The sequence below is a fragment of the Mytilus californianus genome, unplaced genomic scaffold, assembly GCF_021869535.1.
Source record: "Mytilus californianus isolate M0D057914Y unplaced genomic scaffold, xbMytCali1.0.p SCAF_4, whole genome shotgun sequence".
NCBI classification, from domain to species: domain Eukaryota; kingdom Metazoa; phylum Mollusca; class Bivalvia; order Mytilida; family Mytilidae; genus Mytilus; species Mytilus californianus.
In genome coordinates this window covers 365,876-386,772 of record NW_026262690.1, presented here as the reverse complement: position 1 = coordinate 386,772, position 20,897 = coordinate 365,876, and the positions used below count along the sequence as shown (strand labels likewise).

The following is a 20,897-nucleotide window of genomic DNA, read 5'->3' as shown; positions in this document are numbered from 1 at the left end:
TTACAGTATGTAGTTCATATGAATTATTATTGAGACGCTTACAATGCAGTATCGTCTCTTTAAATGTATCTTCCAAGTTGGCTGCATCTATTCATCACTTATATGAAATACTCCGTTTTAAAACTAAGAAAAGGAAAGGAATGTTACAAACTACATCAGTTTACTCAAAGCCAATCTTGACCTCCTTTTTCTAATCAGTTTACTCAAAGCTAATCTTGACCTCCTTTTTCTCATCAGTAACAACATATTAAAATTTAAAAAGATATTAAATATAGCGTTCTCCAGTTATTACAGGGAGTTGACATGAAGTGACATTTTTGTTGTCAGTTTATTTTCAACTTAGGAGTTTGAATGTCCCTTTGATATATTTCGCCTCTCTTTTCCAATTAATCAAGGACATAACTACTGCATCGCAAATGTAAAAATTGTCATCAAACTTTTGTCATTAGGAACAATATATTAAAGTTTGAAAAGCATTTGTAGAATAGATCTCAGGTGATTATACAAACAAGAGTGTGTCCATAGTACACGGATGCCCCACTCCCACTATCATTTTCTATGTTCAGTGGACCGTCAAATTGGGGACAAAACTCTAATTTGGCATTTGAATTAGAAAGATCATATCATAGGGAACATCTGTACTAAGTTTCAAGTTGATTGGACTTCAACTTCATCAAAAACTACCTTGACCAAAAACTTTAACCTGAAGCAGGACAGACGGATGGACGGACGAACGGACGGACAAACGAACGGACGCACAGACAAGAAAAAAATAGTACCCCTACTACTATCGTAGGTGGGTCATAAAAAGATATAAGTCATTTCCCAATCAATCAAAGAAAAAATGTAGATCAATAAGTTTGAACTTTGGATATCTGGATGAATAATTGATTCACAATTTCACAAAATGAAACAGACTTTTATTATATAATTATATATGATCAACAAGACAGATTGTAAATAAGTTTCTGTTACAATAAAGTATAATTCCATCACAGATCTTGTATAAACACACTGATATTCAGATGTAAAATTCTCTGTACATTTCATTAACTATAAAATAGATTATAAACATACATACATGTGAAAGCAAGGTTAGTGGTAGAGACGTATGTAAAATAGAATGGTTAAAACAGTTTCCAGCTGGCTCAACTAAGTTCTTGTGTAGAAATGTGAATAGATAAGATATTTTACATCATTGTAGTAGTTAAACCATTTTATAGAAGTTTCGCCCACTAGCCATCTTCAGAATCTTTATTATGCTTCTACTCTGCATGGTAGACATTTCACTTAACAATTTTTATTTCTGTTATAACAGCAGTTTTTATTCTACAATACATGTAATTTCTTACAAGTCGTGCCAGTGACAAGTTTACTATCAATTAATGTTAAGGTAACACTCTTTGTATAAAATTTGTTTGATCTAAATCTAACTATTTAATCTATGAGGTAGATTAACAATCTCTGACTAACTGAATTATGAAAAAAGTTTGGAGGGAATAATTTTTCATTTTACAGTTTAAAACTAAAAAAAAAACTATGAATAATTTCAACCATGGACGGAAAATATATAGACAAAAAATATAATTTCATCATAAATATTAACAGAGAACAAAGATTATATATATATGTATAAAAATAGAAAGAAGGTTTAATTTGGGACTATATTGGGCCTTAAATCAAACACCTTTCAAAATTCCTGCAATTTGCAGAATAAAATGTTGAACCTATGAACTTCATTGCTGTTAAAACTAAAGTGTCTTTAGCTATTGTCATAAAGTAAATTCAATAAAATGTTGACAAAACAAAAAAAATATAATGACAGTTTCACAGATGCTGAGAAATAATGAAGAATACATCCCTCCCCCAAAATGTATTAAGACAGGTAAAATGTATTAACACAGGTAGTGTAGTTTGTTATTCTTTACTCCCTGTTACAGTTGTGCAGTCTTTTAAAAATTTTCCTAACAATCGCCTATTTTATGTTAATATCTAGTGAATCTCCCGAATGAGGTCACATTCAAATTATTTCAAAAAGTCTAAATTAATATTTTTATATTCTTTAAGCCATTATTTAGACTTTAAAAATAATGCACAAGTATGGTACAATACATTTTTTAAAGTTTTTGGTGCACTTGCAAGGCTAATCAATTAAAAAAATAAAATGAAAATAATTTTTTTTAAATTTGTGGAAGTATTTATCATCACCAGGAACACCCACACCACATTTATCATCACCAGGAACACCCATACCACATTTATCATCACCAGGAACACCCATACCACAAAAGTTGATAGCCAAGAATGTATAATTACCTAAACATGTGAAGAGATATATATGATCATAACAGGCCAAAACATACCTTCTCCTTTAATGTCTCTATAAAAATTAGTATTGTTCATAAAGTATTAGTTCTGCACCAATAGGGACAAATCTTTTTGCAAACATTAGATTGGAATATGTGTTGGTGTATACTATAAAAAGTTTAGGCCTCAATGCACAAGTAGTTGTTGAAATTTGGCCTTTGGAGGAATTTTGAATTATTTGTGGTGGGTTTTTCATTTTCTTTTTACAGCAAAATAGAATAAAATACAAAGAAAAATCTATATCAAAGAAAAACACCATCATTCAACTCACTAAAATAAAAAGCTTACACCAGTCCACATTTATTGTAATAATTGGAACTAATGCTTAATCAACTGAACTTTACATTTTATAATTTCACAACAGAAGTTTCCTTACAATTCTTTTCCCAGGTTATTAGATAATAGTAATGCCTCATATAATTGTAATGTCAGACACTTTACAAAAACATTTATAATTAATTGAATTATTTTCTAATACCAGCTGATTTTATTAAACTGTTCATGATTTTTTTTCTGAAAAAAAACTATTATAGTATCAGTTGTTGATCACCATATTCAGGGATGTATAACCTGCAGTTTTTTACTCCAAAATTAAAATTGCCAGTCAGGGGTGTGGATTATTAAGTACTACAAGCAAGAAGTAAGAGTAAACTTGCTTTTGGGAAGTTTGATTTATGTATTGCTATGTTTGTTCTTCCCAAACTAAATGACAATCAATTACCTTATCAACATTAATATGAAATTTTAATTTAAAATTCCACTATTTACTGATAAATATCAAATTATAATATTTCATTAGAATTCTCTTTCTTCTTTTGATAGCATTGTTTAATAAAATATAGACTACAAAACAAAAATTGTTATTTGTTCAGATTTGGTGATTTTGAATGCTGCCTGTGTTTTGTTCAAGCTAAAGACCCTTCAAAAATTAAAGTGATGAATAAATGTAACATAATTTTAATAAAAGACACCACTGTGTTACTTTTAAAGTCATATTCATTTTGGCCTACTCTAACCCATGTGAAGTGTTTTAGAATCATTTACAAATAATCATACTTCTTCTTGATTAAGGAAAATGGGTTATTCTATGAAAATACAAACCACCACAAATGACTTGAAATTACCAGATGCTCACTCTAAATTAATTTGTAGATGAATTCGGCTAATTTTTAGGTATTTTTTTGTTCATATAGCTATTCAACTGTTTCAGTTCTTATACATCCTAGGCTTTAAAATATTTGGCTTTGCGCGTTCCTGATGAAGGTAAATCCAGAAAAGTGCTTCGGACGCATGAAATAAATAACATATTTTTTTTTCATTTTTTACAGCACTGGGTTGATACCTCTGCTGGTGGACTTTCAGTCCCCAATGGTATCATCAACTCAGTAGTCAGTACCGAAAATATCTCTAAAATTGTCTGTTTATAAATTTTTAAATTATAAAGAAACTAAGGTTTCAACTCCCTCAGGAAAAGTTGACCGTAGATGAATTTGGCTAATTTTTGGGTACTTTTTGGTAATATAGCTCTTCAACTGTTTTGGTTCTTATACATCCTAGGCTCTCAAACATTTGGCTTTGAGCATTTCTGATAAAGGTAAATCCAAAAAAGCGCTTCGGAAGCATGAAATTAATAACATGTTGATTTCATTTTTTTTCCTACATTTTCAATAAGTGACAAAAAGTGTTTTCCTGCATTGGCCACATTATTTCCTGCATTGGCCACATTATTTCAAGTAAATGGTAACAGAAAATACAATAACTTGACTAAACAGAAAATTAACAAATAAAAAAAGTATGAACAGTTCAACATAAGTAAAATAACATGCACATAAATTCTGAATACTTATGCATATATAGAAAAGCTATACTTACCATACTATACTAATTCAGAAATATGATCATCTAACAGGATAAGATTGTGTGTATCATATAGTGCGTGTATAAAAATGTGTAGATTGTCATAATTAACAGGTTATAAATACAAAGGTAAACAAGACTATATTTTTAAGGGACACTGTGCCCTGCTCACACTTTCACATTTTTATGGAAAGAAAACTGAAAAATCTTGGCAAAATTCCTAATTTGGCATATAATCAAAAGTTTCATATCATAATGAACAGGTGTACTAAGTTTCCAATTGATGTGACCATACCTTGATGGAAAATTACCGTAAACCAAAACATTACCTGATACAGAATGGAAAACATAATGCCTACCTTTCATTAAATACAGTATTAAAGGGATTAGCATATACAAACAGATTCGCAAACATTTTTCACGGTCTATATACAGGACATTTTCTTAATTTCCAAGTACATTTTTATGGCATGTCCAAGGTTTAAAATTCATAAATTTTGGATATTTTCATTTTTTCAAAGGTTGTTTTCTTGAACCATAAAAACACTAGTACTTGACCTGATTTTGTAGTGTGTGGTAGTTTTTAACATATAAGAATTATTGATTCAAAACAAACCTATAAACATATTCTTGAACCATCAAAACAGCTGATTTTTCTTTTTTCAAGGGAATAACTCATGAAAAATAGCAGTCATCATTTAAAACCTGACATGTATTATGCTTAATAGGACTAAAAGCCAACATAGGAACTACAAATCAAGGCAACTATTAATAACATCTGTTGAAAAATTGTTTCTTAAACTACAAACTAGCAAAGCAACAATTTCCTTTCCTAAATTAGTCTTAAAGATTATGAAAAAATTACAAACATTTGCAAATAAAAAATCAATTATCAAAAGGTTATAAAATGTGTAGAAAATATTTTTGATTGTAATTTTCTTTCTTGCACCATGATATTGCATCCTTTAAACTATATACTTCTTACAAAAAACAGTTAAATATATACAACATTTCTAAATATCAATCTTATCATCTGTACTGAACAAACCAGTTTATCAACACATTTTTTACCAAATCAAAATATTTCTAAAATGTGTGAACAGGGAAAATGTTCATTATGTGCACAGATGTATATTATAAATTCTTGTCTAACTAAAATATTTTTTATTCACTGGATCTTCTATAGAAATTCATTGGAAAGGTAGTGTAAAAAGAAATTCATAGGAAAGTTAGTGTAAAAAGAAATTCATAGGAAAGGTAGTGTAAAAAGAAATTCATAGGAAATATGTGTAAAAAGAAATAAATAGTAACTTTTCTTGTCTTCAGAAAAACAAAAAACACTTTGTATTTATAAATCAGATTCCACTGAACATTAAGAGATTTTGAGCTTATATGTGCATACACAATTATCTGTTTAGGAGCTCACACATATATATTACATGATGTGGGATAGCTTTGAAAATATAAAATTGAGACATTTGATTTGTAAAAAAATCATTTATATGAAGAATAAAGAGACATACATTGCTTAAGCACAATATTTCAAAATGCCCATCACCATTATGACATAAAATTGCAAACATGAATGAAAATTCCATCTATTAAGGGAAACATACATGATAAATTCTCCCAGTACTAATCTATCATGAGAGATAATGGTTAGAAAATATCCTGAACTGTTTTGATTTATTAATGTTAAAGTCAGTGAGGACCAAAGAAATATACACTTTTGATTAACATCTCAACACTACATTAACAAGTAGCTGATTTAATTAACCTGATAATTGTACACTGACCATTTTTTAGTTTTGGCAAAATTAACACTTACCATGTGCAACCTTTAGAATAAGACTTAAAAACAAAACAGACAATATAAATTTATACAAATTAAATTATTTTACAAGATTTAAACTGAAAGACTAAATAATGTTGAATTTTTTTATGAATTATAAAGCACAAAGAATTATCACAGTTTTAACAATTCAAAGAATTGTACTCCATTTCCTTGTAGAGCATGTCTTTGTAAAGCTTTAATTGAATCCAGCTCGTTAAATCTTCACAAAGACAAGTTAAACAATTCAAAAAACAACTAATTGGTAACGAAAGTTATTTACTATTTCCTGAAATATTATATCCTATTTAGAACAAATATTCAAATATTGCAATTAATATTCAGTCTAACATGAGCAGTAACATTGCTCCATCCTTCCAGAGTTACGTCTGTATAGTTAGTTGTAGACAGATGATTACTGTACAGTGCAGGCAGAGGAATTGTTGTTTCCTCCTCCACCTGGTGGAACACTTCCTCCTAATAAGGACTCTAAATCAGATATCTGAAAATTTAAAATAACAATCAATTATTTTTGTTTTTCATTCGAAAATATGTCCTCAGTTGCTACAAAACTTTTACATTATTAAGTGTTATCTTTGATTACTTTGGCAGAAGACAACCAGTAATTTCATGTTATCTTTGATTACTTTGTCAGAAGAAAACCAGTAATTTCATGTTTTCTTTGATTACTTTGTCAGAAGACAACCAGTAATTTCATGTTATCCTTGATTACTTTGTCAAAAGACAACCAGTAATTTCATGCTATCTTTGCTTACTTTGTCAGAAGAAAACCAGTAATTTCATGTTTTCTTTGATTACTTTGTCAGAAGACAACCAGTAATTTCATGTTATCTTTGATTACTTTGTCAGAAAACAACCAGTAATTTCATGTTATCTTTGATTACTTTGTCAGAAGACAACCAGTAATTTCATGTTATCCTTGATTACTTTGTCAAAAGACGACCAGTAATTTCATGTTATCTTTGATTACTTTGTCAGAAGACAACCAGTAATTTCATGTTTTCTTTGATTACTTTGTCAGAAGACAACCAGTAATTTCATGTTATCTTTGATTACTTTGTCAGAAAACAACCAGTAATTTCATGTTTTCTTTGATTACTTTGTCAAAAGACAACCAGTAATTTCATGTTATCCTTGATTACTTTGTCAGAAGACAACCAGTTATTTCATATTATCTTTTCATTACTTTATTACAATTTCATACTATCTATTAGGGGTCACCACATTTCAGAATTTGATTTAGAAATGACTAGGATCAAAGTGTTTTAGTAAGGGATCATTTCAACTATGGTCGTACTTTGACCTATATTTGCTTTCACATGGTGAATATTTTTCTCATTGGCGCTGATACACCATCTTCTTATTTTAATTTTAATGGTTTTCATGATTAGGACATTTTATCAAGAACTTAAAAATCCTTCAGGATACAGAATATGTTGCACTGGGTATAATACTGATCCAGTACCAGTTCCTGTCTTGTCGCAATCTTATGGTGTTTATATATCTCAACTTGTTCGATTCGCTCGTGTATATAACAAAGTATTTGATTTCAACGAAAGAAATCTCTGTATTACTGAAAAATTATTACATCAGGGTTTTCAATATCACAAAAGAGTCAAAACATTTACTAAATTTTATCATCGGTACAAGGACATCATTCGTAAATATAAATCAACATGCAGACATCTTATACGTTCAGGTATTTCACATCCAATATTTTATGGTAATACTCTTTACAAAGCACAAAAATGTCGGCATTCACCTCAAAAGCTAACCAAACCTTTAAACAGACTTATTCGGAAAGGTTATAGTTACGATACTGTTGTCAAGTCATTAAGAATTGCAAATTTTGGTATTAATATTGATTCACTCATTGGGTCTTTGCATCGGAAATAAACACATTAATTCTAAAACTAGTTGTTGGCATGATAGGGGTTATGATACTAAACCCCTAACGGGAGGGATTGTACTTGATTTTCATATGATGAAGACATAATCTTTCAATCAGTTTAATTGAGGTATGGAGCTGGCATGTCAGTAACTGCTAGTAGTCCTTTGTTCATTTATGTATCATTGTCATTTTGCTTAGTTTCTTTTGTTACCTATTCTGACATCGGACTCTTTTAAACTGAGTTTTACTGTGCGTATTGCTATGTGTTTCTTTATTCTACATTGGCTAGAGGTATAGGGGGAGGGTTGAGATCTCCCAAAACATGTTTAACCCCGCCACATTTTTGCGCCTGTCCCAAGTCAGGAGCCTATTTTTTTAAAAGGAACTGTTTTGAAACATTTTTTTTACATATAAAGGGTAACAAAATATTAGGTTTATATTGAAATCTGAATACATCAAAAGATGATGTGCCAACAATTCAATATAACACAAAAATATGACGAATAATGTCTTTATTTCTTCTCCCTTTTCTATGTAAAAGCACTCCCTAATTGTTTAATAAATTACTTACAGAAATCTGGGTAACTCCTTGGTTTTTCTTGTTAGCCAAGAACTGTTGAACATCAGTCTGTAAAAAAGACACATTACTACAATTATATCGTGAAAATACATGGATGGTACCAGCAGGATTAGAGACCACAATCTGGGGATCTAAAGGCAGCACTCTAATCGACCGAGCCAAGGAAGATCTTCCCAAACTCATCCAGTTAAGACTATTTTTATATCTCCAATTATACAACACTTATTACTCATCCCTATAACAACAAAAAGAGACTGACACATGCAATACATTAATTTAAATCAATCTCTTATAAACGTTAATAAATAAAGAAAGGCAAATGTATAAATTTTCAATTGTGCCTAAAGAAAAATCTTAATTCAACACAATGAATGATGTATTTACATTATTAAAATACACAACTATACAGAATGTTTAAAACAAAAATTGCTGTAATCATAAAATAAATAATACAAGAACTCAAATATCCCAAAATATCTAACAAGTGGGCACACAAAACATTAATTCTCATAAGAGGATTTCACAATTTACCTAAAGGATAGTGATCAGAGAGTAGCCATCACAGACAGACAAGCAATAAAACAGGTAAATTGTGGAAGAGCCATCACAGATAGACAGACAAGTAAACAGGTAAATCGTGGAGGAGCCATCACAGAAAGACGAGCAAGTAAACAGGTAAATTGTTGAGGAGCCATCACAGACAGAGGAGCAAGTAAACATGTAAATCCTGGAGGAGCCATCACAGACAGAGGAGCAAGTAAACATGTAAATCCTCGAGGAGCCAACACAGACAGACAAGCAAGTAAACATGTAAATCCTGGAGGAGCCATCACAGACAGAGGAGCAAGTAAGCAGGTAAAATGGTGGAGGAGCCATCACAGACAGACAAGCAAGTAAACAGGTAAATTGTGGAGGAGCAATCACAGACAGAAAAGCAAGTAAACAGATAAATTGTGGAGGAGCCATCACAGACAGAAAAGCAAGTAAACAGGTAAATTGTGGAGGAGCCATCACAGACAGACAAGCAAGTAAACAGGTAAATTGTGGAGGAGCCATCACAGACAGAAAAGCAAGTAAACAGGTAAATTGTGGAGGAGCCATCACAGACAGACAAGCAAGTAAACAGGTAAATTGTGGAGGAGCCATCACAGACAGAAAAGCAAGTAAACAGGTAAGTTGTGGAGGAGCCATCACAGACAGACAAGCAAGTAAACAGGTAAATTGTGGAGGAGCCATCACAGACAGAAAAGCAAGTAAACAGGTAAATTGTGGAGGAGCCATCACAGACAGACAAGCAAGTAAACAGGTAAATTGTGGAGGAGCAATCACAGACAGAAAAGCAAGTAAACAGATAAATTGTGGAGGAGCCATCACAGACAGACGAGCAAGTAAGCAGGTAAAATGTGGAGGAGCCATCACAGACAGAAAAGCAAGTAAACAGGTAAATTGTGGAGGAGCCATCACAGACAGATGAGCAAGTAAGCAGGTAAAATGTGGAGGAGCCATCACAGACAGACAAGCAAGTAAACAGGTAAATTGTGGAGGAGCCATCACAGACAGACAAGCAAGTAAACAGGTAAATTGTGGAGGAGCCATCACAGACAGACAAGCAAGTAAACAGGTAAATTGTGGAGGAGCCATCACAGACAGACGAGCAAGTAAGCAGGTAAAATGTGGAGGAGCCATCACAGACAGACGAGCAAGTAAGCAGGTAAAATGTGGAGGAGCCATCACAGACAGACGAGCAAGTAAACAGGTAAATTGTGGAGGAGCCATCACAGACAGACGAGCAAGTAAGCAGATAAATTGTGGAGGAGCCATCACAGACAGAAAAGCAAGTAAACAGGTAAATTGTGGAGGAGCCATCACAGACAGACGAGCAAGTAAGCAGGTAAAATGTGGAGGAGCCATCACAGACAGACAAGCAAGTAAACAGGTAAATTGTGGAGGAGCCATCACAGACAGAAAAGCAAGTAAACAGATAAATCATGGTGGAGCCATCACACATGGAAGAGCAAGTAAACAGGTAAATTGTGGAGGAGCCATCACAGACAGACGATCAAGTAAACAGGTAAATTGTGGAGGAGCCATCACAGACAGATGAGCAAGTAAACAGGTAAATTGTGGAGGAGCAATCACAGACAGACGAGCAAGTAAACAGGTAAATTGTGGAGGAGCCATCACAGACAGACGAGCAAGTAAACAGGTAAATTGTGGAGGAGCCATCACAGACAGAAAAGCAAGTAAACAGGTAAATTGTGGAGGAGCCATCACAGACAGAAAAGCAAGTAAACAGGTAAATTGTGGAGGAGCCATCACAGACAGACGAGCAAGTAAGCAGATAAATTGTGGAGGAGCCATCACAGACAGAAAAGCAAGTAAGCAGGTAAAATGTGGAGGAGCCATCACAGACAGAAAAGCAAGTAAACAGGTAAATTGTGGAGGAGTCATCACAGACAGACGAGCAAGTAAGCAGGTAAAATGTGGAGGAGCCATCACAGACAGACAAGCAAGTAAACAGGTAAATTGTGGAGGAGCCATCACAGACAGACGAGCAAGTAAGCAGGTAAAATGTGGAGGAGCCATCACAGACAGACAAGCAAGTAAACAGGTAAATTGTGGAGGAGCCATCACAGACAGACAAGCAAGTAAGCAGGTAAAATGTGGAGGAGCCATCACAGACAGACGAGCAAGTAAGCAGGTAAAATGTGGAGGAGCCATCACAGACAGAAAAGCAAGTAAACAGATAAATCATGGTGGAGCCATCACACACGGAAGAGCAAGTAAACAGGTAAATTGTGGAGGAGCCATCACAGACAGACAAGCAAGTAAACAGGTAAATTGTGGAGGAGCCATCACAGACAGACGAGCAAGTAAACAGGTAAATTGTGGAGGAGCCATCACAGACAGACAAGCAAGTAAACAGGTAAATTGTGATGCAAATTAGATGTAATCAGGGTAATATCCACAGAAGGCTGTAATGTTACTGATGCATTATTATTGCATCCCAAAACTCCAAGGGGTCTTAAAGTTAGGGAGCTGAACAAATATTTGTACATCACAGACAGACAGAACAGGGGTGACTTAGTTGAACTAGGTTTATTTTTCAATGTATAATTTAATTCCTTTTTTCACCTTTATGAAGTGATGATTAATCATTTCAGGTTTTATTAACCAAGGGGTTTTTAAGTTAGAAAGGGGAAACAAGATTTAATGTATATGCACAGATTTTGACCAAGATTTTCACAGTATCATCCTAAGTTTTATAACTGAACTCCAAGGATATGATAGTTAGAGTGGAAAGGATTTTTGTACATATGCACATATGAAGTAATTTTTTGACCCTGACTTTCACTGTATGTTTTTCTTTCTTGTATGTTATACATCTTCTAGGAGGGATGACTTATCATAAAAAAAAAAATTGACACATGATTTTCAATAAGACAACTCTCTACCAGAGATAAAATGATGTAGAAGGTAAGGAACTATAGGTATGGCCTTCTTCAATGAGCAAAACCCATACTGCATAGCTAGCTATAAAAGGCCCCGAAATGAAAAATGTAAAACAATAAACAATTCACAAATATGACATACAGCAACAAACAACAATGTCTGAATTAAGGGCTCTGACTTGGGACAGGCTTATACAGAATGGGCAGGGTTAAAAATGTTTGCAGGCACGTAAGAGCACAGCATATCAAGTTTCATTACTCCAAGGCGTTTCTAAGTTAAAAGCAGAAATGAATTGTAGATATTTGATCTCCTGATACAATATTCCAGAGCTTGCATTTCATATCATGATTTCCATGATAACGTGTTGCTGCTTACAAGGAACTGCTTATAAGGAAGCTATTAAAACAACAGTTCCAAGTGATGAGGATGAAATTATCCCTTCGAAAATGCTACGGACTGCATCACAAGTTAGTGGACTGCAATATATATGGATATGTTGGAATTGTTGTAACCACAATCCTGTCCTCTTTTCCTCAAATGTGACCTACTGATTTAGACTTATCACAGAGTTTGAACTTAAATGAGCAAAACAACAGATGCCTCATGTGGAGCAGGATCTGCTTACCCTTTTGTGTACTGTTGTGTGTATTTTGGTCATTTTTCTTTTTTTGCTAGGGCATTGTCAGTTTGTTTTGGACTTATGAGTTTGAATATCCCTTTGGTATCTTTTGTCTCATGTAAAATTATCAGTTTTTATTTGAGTGGAAATCACAGTATTTCATTGAGATCAATCTAATGAGAAATTATATACTCTTGAGCTTTAAATGCTGGAAACCTGATTAGGCTGGACCAAACTGTTAATACAAAGCTAAATATAACAATATCTACTCAATAGTTGCTACTCTTTTTCTTACTCAGAAGATAACATTTACCAAGGAACTTCATTATTTTGAATCTGTCAAAAGACAAACAAGAACAAGAACAGTCTATTGTTTGCTTTTTGTAAGCATAAGATTGTTTGAAATATCATACAGTATTTTGGTCTTTTGTTTTGTTTAGTTTTATGCAAGAAAGCCAATTTGTGAAATAGACTTTTGATTTGTACATTTCATTGAATTCTGTTATAAAATAGTATTCTCTATTTCTTCCTAGAAATTGCTTCAAATAAATACTGGAGTAACAATGTGCATGGAAAATGATATGAAAGTGGGAAAATATGCCAAACATAGACATCATTTGAATGACAAGCTTCTAGAATTAGTCTGAAAACTTACCATTTTCTTTTCCGAGTCAGCAGCTTTTTTCTTGTACATGTTAACCTCATCTGCCATTTTCTTGGTCTGAGTATCATTGTTTGATACAGTCGCAGCAGATGCTGCAACAGCAGGCTTGGCTGGTCCTACATCCTTCTTTGTCTGTTGTTCTTTTTTCTGAATCAAAATTAGATAGCTGAGAAAATTAATACAATCACAGTTTGCCATTATAAATTTCGATATGTCAAAACTATATACTAGTTAACAAAAGTAACAATACAGAAGTTTGAATTAAAATTCTTCTTCAAATATAATAAATAAGAAAAACTGTTAAATATCTAATGAAAAAAAGTATTTGCAGAGCGAGAGCATATGATTACAAAAATTTAACCAAGTTAGTAAGTGACAAAATGGCAATGTATTGAACAAAGAGGGCTGTTTATTTTGTGGAAAATGCTGAGAGAAATTTACTCTATATTTCAAACTGTCTACTAAAACTTTCCTCAACTTCAATTGATTCTTCGTCTGGTGCAGACTTCCCCATCTAAATTATGTCTGCCTCAATTCTTAATCAAACCTTCTGTTAAGTTAATGCTTTAATGGATGCAAAAGACCCTTCTCTAGCTTCTTTTCTGTCTACTAAGACTTTAACCATACTCCAACTTCAGTAGGTTTGTTCAAAAGTGCAGAAGATCCCTTACTTCTCAAGATATCTTTCTGTCAACTAAGACTTTAACCATACCCCAACTTTAGCTGGTTTGTTCACCAGTGCAGAAGATCCCTTACTTCTCCAGTTTTCTTTCTGTCTACTAAGACTTGAACCGTACCTAAAGATCCCTTACTTCCCTTTTCTCCTTTTTGTCTACCCCCGACTTAAATCTTACTGCAACTATTGCTATTGCTTCAGTTGTGGCTGAAGATTTCTTACTTTGCTTTCCTCCTTTCAGTCTACCTCTGACTTTAACCTTACCACAACTATTGCTATTGCTTCAGTTGTTGCTGAAGATCCCTCCCTTCCCCTTTTCCTTTCTGTCTACCCCAGACTTAAATCTTACCACAACTATTGCTTCTGCTTCAGTTATGGCTGAAGATTTCTTTCTTTGCTCTCCTCCTTTCTTCCTACCTCTGACTTTAACCTTACCACAACTATTGCTACTGCGTCAGTTGTGGCTGAAGATCCCTTACTTTGCTTTTCTCCTTTCTGTCTACCCTGGCTTTAATCTTACCTCAACTTTTGCTGGTGCTTTAATTGGTGCTGAAGTTCCCTTACTTCCCCCTTCTCCTTTCTGTCTACCCCAGACTTCTATCACTATGGCTGAATCTTGGAGGTAGCCAACAAGCTATAGTATAGAAATACATGTACAGGTATTAATTAAAACTTTACTAATGTTAAATAAGGGACTAGTTTATATGCCCCTTATTTTTCAAAAGACTGTAATCACATATACAAGATATAGTCAACCTTATATCTATAGGCCACATTATCTGTTCTATAAAATTCTTTATTATCCAATCAATGCAAACACTCAAAATGATTTTCAGAATATTCGATTATTTTTATAAAACATTTTTCCTTTATTTCTCAATTGTTACTGAAATTTTAGATATTTTACTATCTGCTTGTAGTTAGTAAAAGTACATTTATTATACATAAGAAAATATCAATATAACTAGATGTCTTTAGTCTATATATGTATTGTTAGGTTGCTGTCTCATTGACTTATGTTTAAACTATTCTTTTAGACATATTATAGAACTTTGATTCCAGTGTATAATAAATCTATGTTCCTATATACTTACTTGCTGAGTGACTGGTTTAAAATGGAAAAGTTTTTCATGAGTAAAGTTTGGATTCATGCTTTCTACTTCTGGTGTTTTCACATATTCATTATCTAGATAAACTTTGTACTGGCAATAACTCTGTAAGAGAAGGTCAAATAAATCACTATTATGGATAAACTTTGTACTGGCAATAACTCTGTAAGAGAAGGTCAAATAAATCACTATTATGGATAAACTTTGTACTGGCAATAAATCTGTAAAAGAAGGTGAAATTAATTCCTTATTATGAGTTAACTTTGTACTGGCAATAATATGTCTCGCCTTTATAAAATTTTGATAGCATAAAGCAACTGTTGAAATTAACAAGAGGCTCTCAAGAGCCTAAATGGCTCACCTGTATTTCAGAGGAGAAGATTTTTAAATGTTAGCAAACTTGATGAACAAATTGTGTAAAATTGTCTTTAAAGGGCAATAACTCCTTAAGGGGTCAATTGACAATTTTGGTCATATCAACTTTTTTGTAGATCTTACTTTGCTGAACATTATTGCTGCTTACAGTTTATATTTATCTATAATAATATTCAAAATGATAACAAAAAACTGCAAAATTTTATTAAAACTACCAATTCGGTGGCAGCAACCCAACAATGGGTTGTTCGATACATCTGATAATTTCAGGGCCGATAGATCTTGACCAATTAAACAATTTTACCCCATGTCACATTTGCTCTAAAAGATTTAGTTTTTGAGATATAAGCCAAAAACTGCATTTGACCCTTATGTTCTATTTTTAGACATGGCGGCCATGTTTGTCGATGGATACAAACTTCGGATATAATTTATAAACAAGATACCCTAAGGAACATTTAGTTAAAGTTTGAAGGTAATTGGCCCAGTAGTTTCAGAGAAGATTTTTAAATGTTAGCAAACTTGATGAACAAATTGTGTAAAATTGTCTTTAAAGGGCAATAACTCCTTAAGGGGTCAATTGACAATTACGGTCATATTAACTTTTTTGTAGATCTTACTTTGCTGAACATTATTGCTGCTTACAGTTTATATATATCTATAATAATATTCAAAATAATAACAAAAAACTGCAAAATTTTGTTAAAACTACCAATTCTGTGGCAGCAACCCAACAATGGGTTGTTCCATTCCTCTGAAAATTTCAGAGCTGACAGATCTTGACCAATTGAACAATTTTACCCAATGTCAGATTTGCTCTAAAAGCTCTAGTTTTTGAGATATCAGCCAAAAACTGCATTTGACCCCTATGTTCTATTTTTAGCCATGGCGGCCATGTTTGTCGATGGATCAAAACTTCGGATACACTTTATAAACTAGATACTCCTAGAGGAGAAGATTTTTGAAATAGTTTACATCGACAGACGATGACGACAGACGACGGATGCCAAGTGATGGCATAAGCTCACATGGGGCCCTTCGGGCCCCGGTGAGCTTAAAAGGCAACACTTTAACTTGTTAACTTTGCAAAACATTCAGTCAATGAACCATGACTGAAGCTGCAGGGTCAAGATTGAATAACCTCTTTGGAAATGAGAAGTGCTAATGCTTATACAAATGCATACCAAATACCATTGAATTCTCAGCCTAAAACTTTAAAGGAGATCATTTGGAACTTATTGACCCTCTATAGGATTTATATGATTTTTGTTCAGCATAATTTAATGTTTCAGAATTTATTTTCATTTTTCTGAAATTTACAATTGGATGGACATGACTTTTTTACAGTTAACATTAAATACAGTCTAAGGTTAAAGTTTTCAGTCATTAATAACTTTGTCAAATCTTCATGAAATTTTGGACAGAAGCTTTTTTTAAGGTCTCCTCGGAGACGTTATTAAGAATTGAACGATGGACAATCTGCAGGCTGAATGCTTCTTACTACCGATTGGAAGATATTACTGAGACGTGAATAATTAAAGTTCGTTGATTGGTTGGGACAATCCAAACCTAGTAAATGTCTTTCAATCCCGTAGAGTATCGGATTTGTACTCTCTATTTTAGCAATTAAATCTTGCCTAGTCACAAATCATGCATGTCGATACACAGGTAAACTTTATCTATAAATAGCGGAATCTCCTGATGTTTTGTTAACACGCACATGATTGTTTCACATTCAATCCATGAATCCAGTCGTTCACTGTTACGTACATTTTATACATGAAAAATATAAGAAAACTTGAACATGGTTATGATATTTCATGATGAGAGAATGAATTGTTTGACAAACATGTAAAGCATTTACAACCATGATTTGAAGGATTAATACGATAAGGACCTTATTTGACACACAACATTAAACGATATACTACGGCTTCATAACGTGTGTGGTAAAATGTGTTGATTAATATGCAAGGCTATTCTGAATGAATTAATCTACAAAGCGAGAACACTTTCCACTTTTATCAGCTAAGAGACGGCTAGCTTTTTTCGAAAAGCTATTACTTGTATGACCAAAAGACAGTATCTAGAGCAAAGTTTTGAAAATTTTATTTTCATTTCTCTATATTTTCCTGATAAATGGACTTATTTTTTTTCCAGTTAACATTAAGATGCAGTCAAATGTTAAAAGTTTTTCAATCATCAAGAATTTTGTTAAACCTTCATGGTATTCTACATAAGACAGAAGTTTTTTAAAGACCAAAAGACAATTCCCAGAGTAAAATAATCAAAAATATTTTTTTTTCATTTTTCCGTATTTTACTGCTTTACTGATATAAGGACTTAATTTTGTTGCAGTTAACAAGTAGATACAGTCTGGGGTTAAATATAGGAACAAGTAGATGTGGTATGAGAGACCAAATGACATAGAAGTTATCAACTATTAAATTTCACATCAGGTAATTTGTCCAACCTTCATAGAATTATATAAAACATTGGCAAAAGTTTTTTATGATTATGAGATAATGTCCAAGACAAAATATATTTCTTTCATTTTTCAGAAATTGGTAAAATTTCATGTAAAAATAAGGAGATGTGGTATGATTGCCAAAGAGAACTATCCACCAGTGTTTAAATGAAGTGGATGTAAGCAATTATAGGCAACTGTGGAGTGTTATGAAACTTGGATAGAAGTTAATCTTTAAGATAAATATTGAAGAAAATGTTTGATTTTTTAAAAATTTTGTATTTTACTGATAAATGGACTCACTTTTTACAGTCAACATTACACTTTTACACTGACAGCAGCAATAGCAGGTGGAACACAGTGGTACAAATGTTTTGGGTGAATTTTCTAATAAAATGGCACTTTTAGTTGGTGGAACATTGTAATTATTGAATACATAGGGGAAGACTAAAAATTGAAATATTGAAATGTGTGTCACATTAAATCTTCCAAGGAAGCTGTTTGTTGCCATCTGTCTCCAAATAATTAAAAGCCATTTGTCATGGGAAACCCTAAAATAAATTAGCAGGTACAAAAATTCATATTTTGTAGAGCAATTTGTGAAAGTTTGGTGGAATTCTGACTTTTTGACCAGGTAAGCAAATATGATTAATAAAAGAAAATCTTACTTTGGCGATATTCTGGGGAAGACCTCTGGCATGATTAATTTTCATCTTGAAATGAAGCTCCTGACCAATCTGCAAAATAAAGTGTTACATGTTTTATGTGTATTCTGTACATAGTGTCTATCAAGGCATAATTCATTGAATGAAATATGTAATTATACACATTTTTCATGAAAAATATTTGAATATTCAAACTAGGAAGACTTCTTGTAAGCCATTTAGTAAATTCTGGCTAATTATGTTGGTCTTGTACACAAAAGGATATATCTATATCTCATTAACATGTTATAGTCCTGAATATGCATTACATATTTGCCACTGGACATTAAACAGCCATCAATCAAACAAAATTTGTCCTATCCAAGTCACCAACTATCTACAAATTATCTGATCTACACAAAACTTCACCTGTGACAAAGCAAATCTGACAAATTTCAGTCTATCCCAATCAATTCAATACAAACTATAGGTTTTGTTTTGACAGACTTCCCCACTTTACCACTTCAAATGCCATAGGCAGAAGAGTAGAGTCTATAATTTGCTATTCAAAATGCTCCAAAAATCAATCTGATCAAGTAATAAATATGGATTGACACGTGATGCAAAGTAATTCTACTGAGTTACACTCATATCTAATGTAAAGTGTAGACTATGGCATTCTAATCCTATGTCAAGTGTAGACTTTGACATTCCAATCCTATGTCAAGTGTAGACTTTGACATTCCAATCCTATGTCAAGTGTAGACTTTGACATTCCAATCCTATGTCAAGTGTAGACTTTGGCCTCCCAATCCTATGTTAAGTGCAGACTTTGGCCTCCAAATCCTATGTTAAGTGCAGACTTTGACATTCATACATATATGTAATTGTAGATATATATTTTCTCTGTAACTATGACATGTAGTTTTGTGAGAATAAAGTTCATCTTGTATACATATAGAATGTATACATATAGAATATATGTAGTCAAAATAAAATTGTATCAGACTGACCTAAGTTTTAATTTCAAAAACATAATTAATTACTTACTAATTAATAATAATTAATTACTTTCTTATGCATGATAATTAATTAAATACTAATTTATGATAATTAATTACTTACTAATTCATGATAATTAATTACATACAATTCATGATAAAACATTACTTTCTAATTCATGATAATTAGTTACTTACTAATTAAGGATAATTAATTACTTACAAATTCAGGATATTTTCAAATTCTAATTAATGAGAATTAATTACTTTCTAATATTAGATAATCAATAACTTACTCATTCATGATAATTAATTACTCATTAATTACTTACTTATTCATGATTATTAATTAATCACTAATTCATGATAATAAATTAAATACTAATTTATGATAATCAATTATTTACTTAGTAATGATATTCTTATTACTCACTAATTCATGATAATTAATTACTTACTAATTAATGGTAATTAATTATTTACTAATTAATTATAATTAATTATTTACTAATTAATTATAATTAATTATTTACTAATTAATTATAATTAATTATTTACTAATTCATGATATTTTAATTACTCACTAATTTATAATAATTAATTACTTACTTATTCATGATAATTGATTACCTACAATTCATGATAATTGATTACTAACTAATTCATGATAATTAATTACTTACTAATTCATCAGGACTATCTACAAAATCATCCTCTGGTAAGGGCCCTCCTTTAGCAGAACAAGGCTCTATAGCACATTCTATATGTCCTGTAAAATTCATCATTTTTCTTATTAGATTTGGATGCACTGATATTCAAATCTCTAACATAAACTATGTTTTCTCCATACTCCTACTGAACAAAAAAATTGGACCCCTGAGTAGAGATGAGAAGGGTGTCATCCTAGATAGGAGTATACACAGATGTGCTGCTGGTATGGGTCACTGAATAGAGATGAGAAGGGTGTCATCCTAGATAAGAGTATACACAGATGTGCCGCTGGTATGGGTCACTGAATAGAGATGAGAAGGGTGTCATCCTAGATAAGAGTATACACAGATGTGCCGCTGGTATGGGTCACTGAATAGAGATGAGAAGGGTGTCATCCTAGATAAGAGTATACACAGATGTGCCGCTGGTATGGGTCACTGAATAGAGATGAGAAGGGTGTCATCCTAGATAAGAGTATACACAGATGTGCCGCTGGTATGGGTCACTGAATAGAGATGAGAAGGGTGTCATCCTAGATAAGAGTATACACAGATGTGCCGCTGGTATGGGTCACTGAATAGAGATGAGAAGGGTGTCATCCTAGATAAGAGTATACACAGATGTGCCGCTG

At 32.5% G+C, this 20,897-nt stretch overlaps 1 protein-coding gene across 2 annotated transcripts in view; it reads right to left on the bottom strand.

Annotated features, from left to right (window-relative positions):
- Nucleotides 1-898: 898 nt before the first annotated feature.
- Nucleotides 899-20,897, bottom strand: part of LOC127737232 (kinesin-like protein KIF28P) — a 132,611-nt gene continuing 112,612 nt past the window's right edge. Inside the window, exons 19-25 of one of the 2 annotated variants that reach the window (XM_052247769.1) lie at nt 20,239-20,324; nt 18,579-18,647; nt 15,054-15,173; nt 14,480-14,593; nt 13,275-13,430; nt 8,539-8,595; nt 899-6,557 (exon numbers count right to left, since the gene is read on the bottom strand). In XM_052247769.1, the coding sequence (XP_052103729.1) occupies nt 6,471-6,557; nt 8,539-8,595; nt 13,275-13,430; nt 14,480-14,593; nt 15,054-15,173; nt 18,579-18,647; nt 20,239-20,324 (689 nt within the window). In that variant the 3' untranslated portion in view covers nt 899-6,470. Of the gene's footprint in view, nt 6,558-8,538; nt 8,596-13,274; nt 13,431-14,479; nt 14,594-15,053; nt 15,174-15,198; nt 15,232-18,578; nt 18,648-20,238; nt 20,325-20,897 lie in introns of those variants that run through there. The other variant, XM_052247770.1, reaches the window with a different exon arrangement.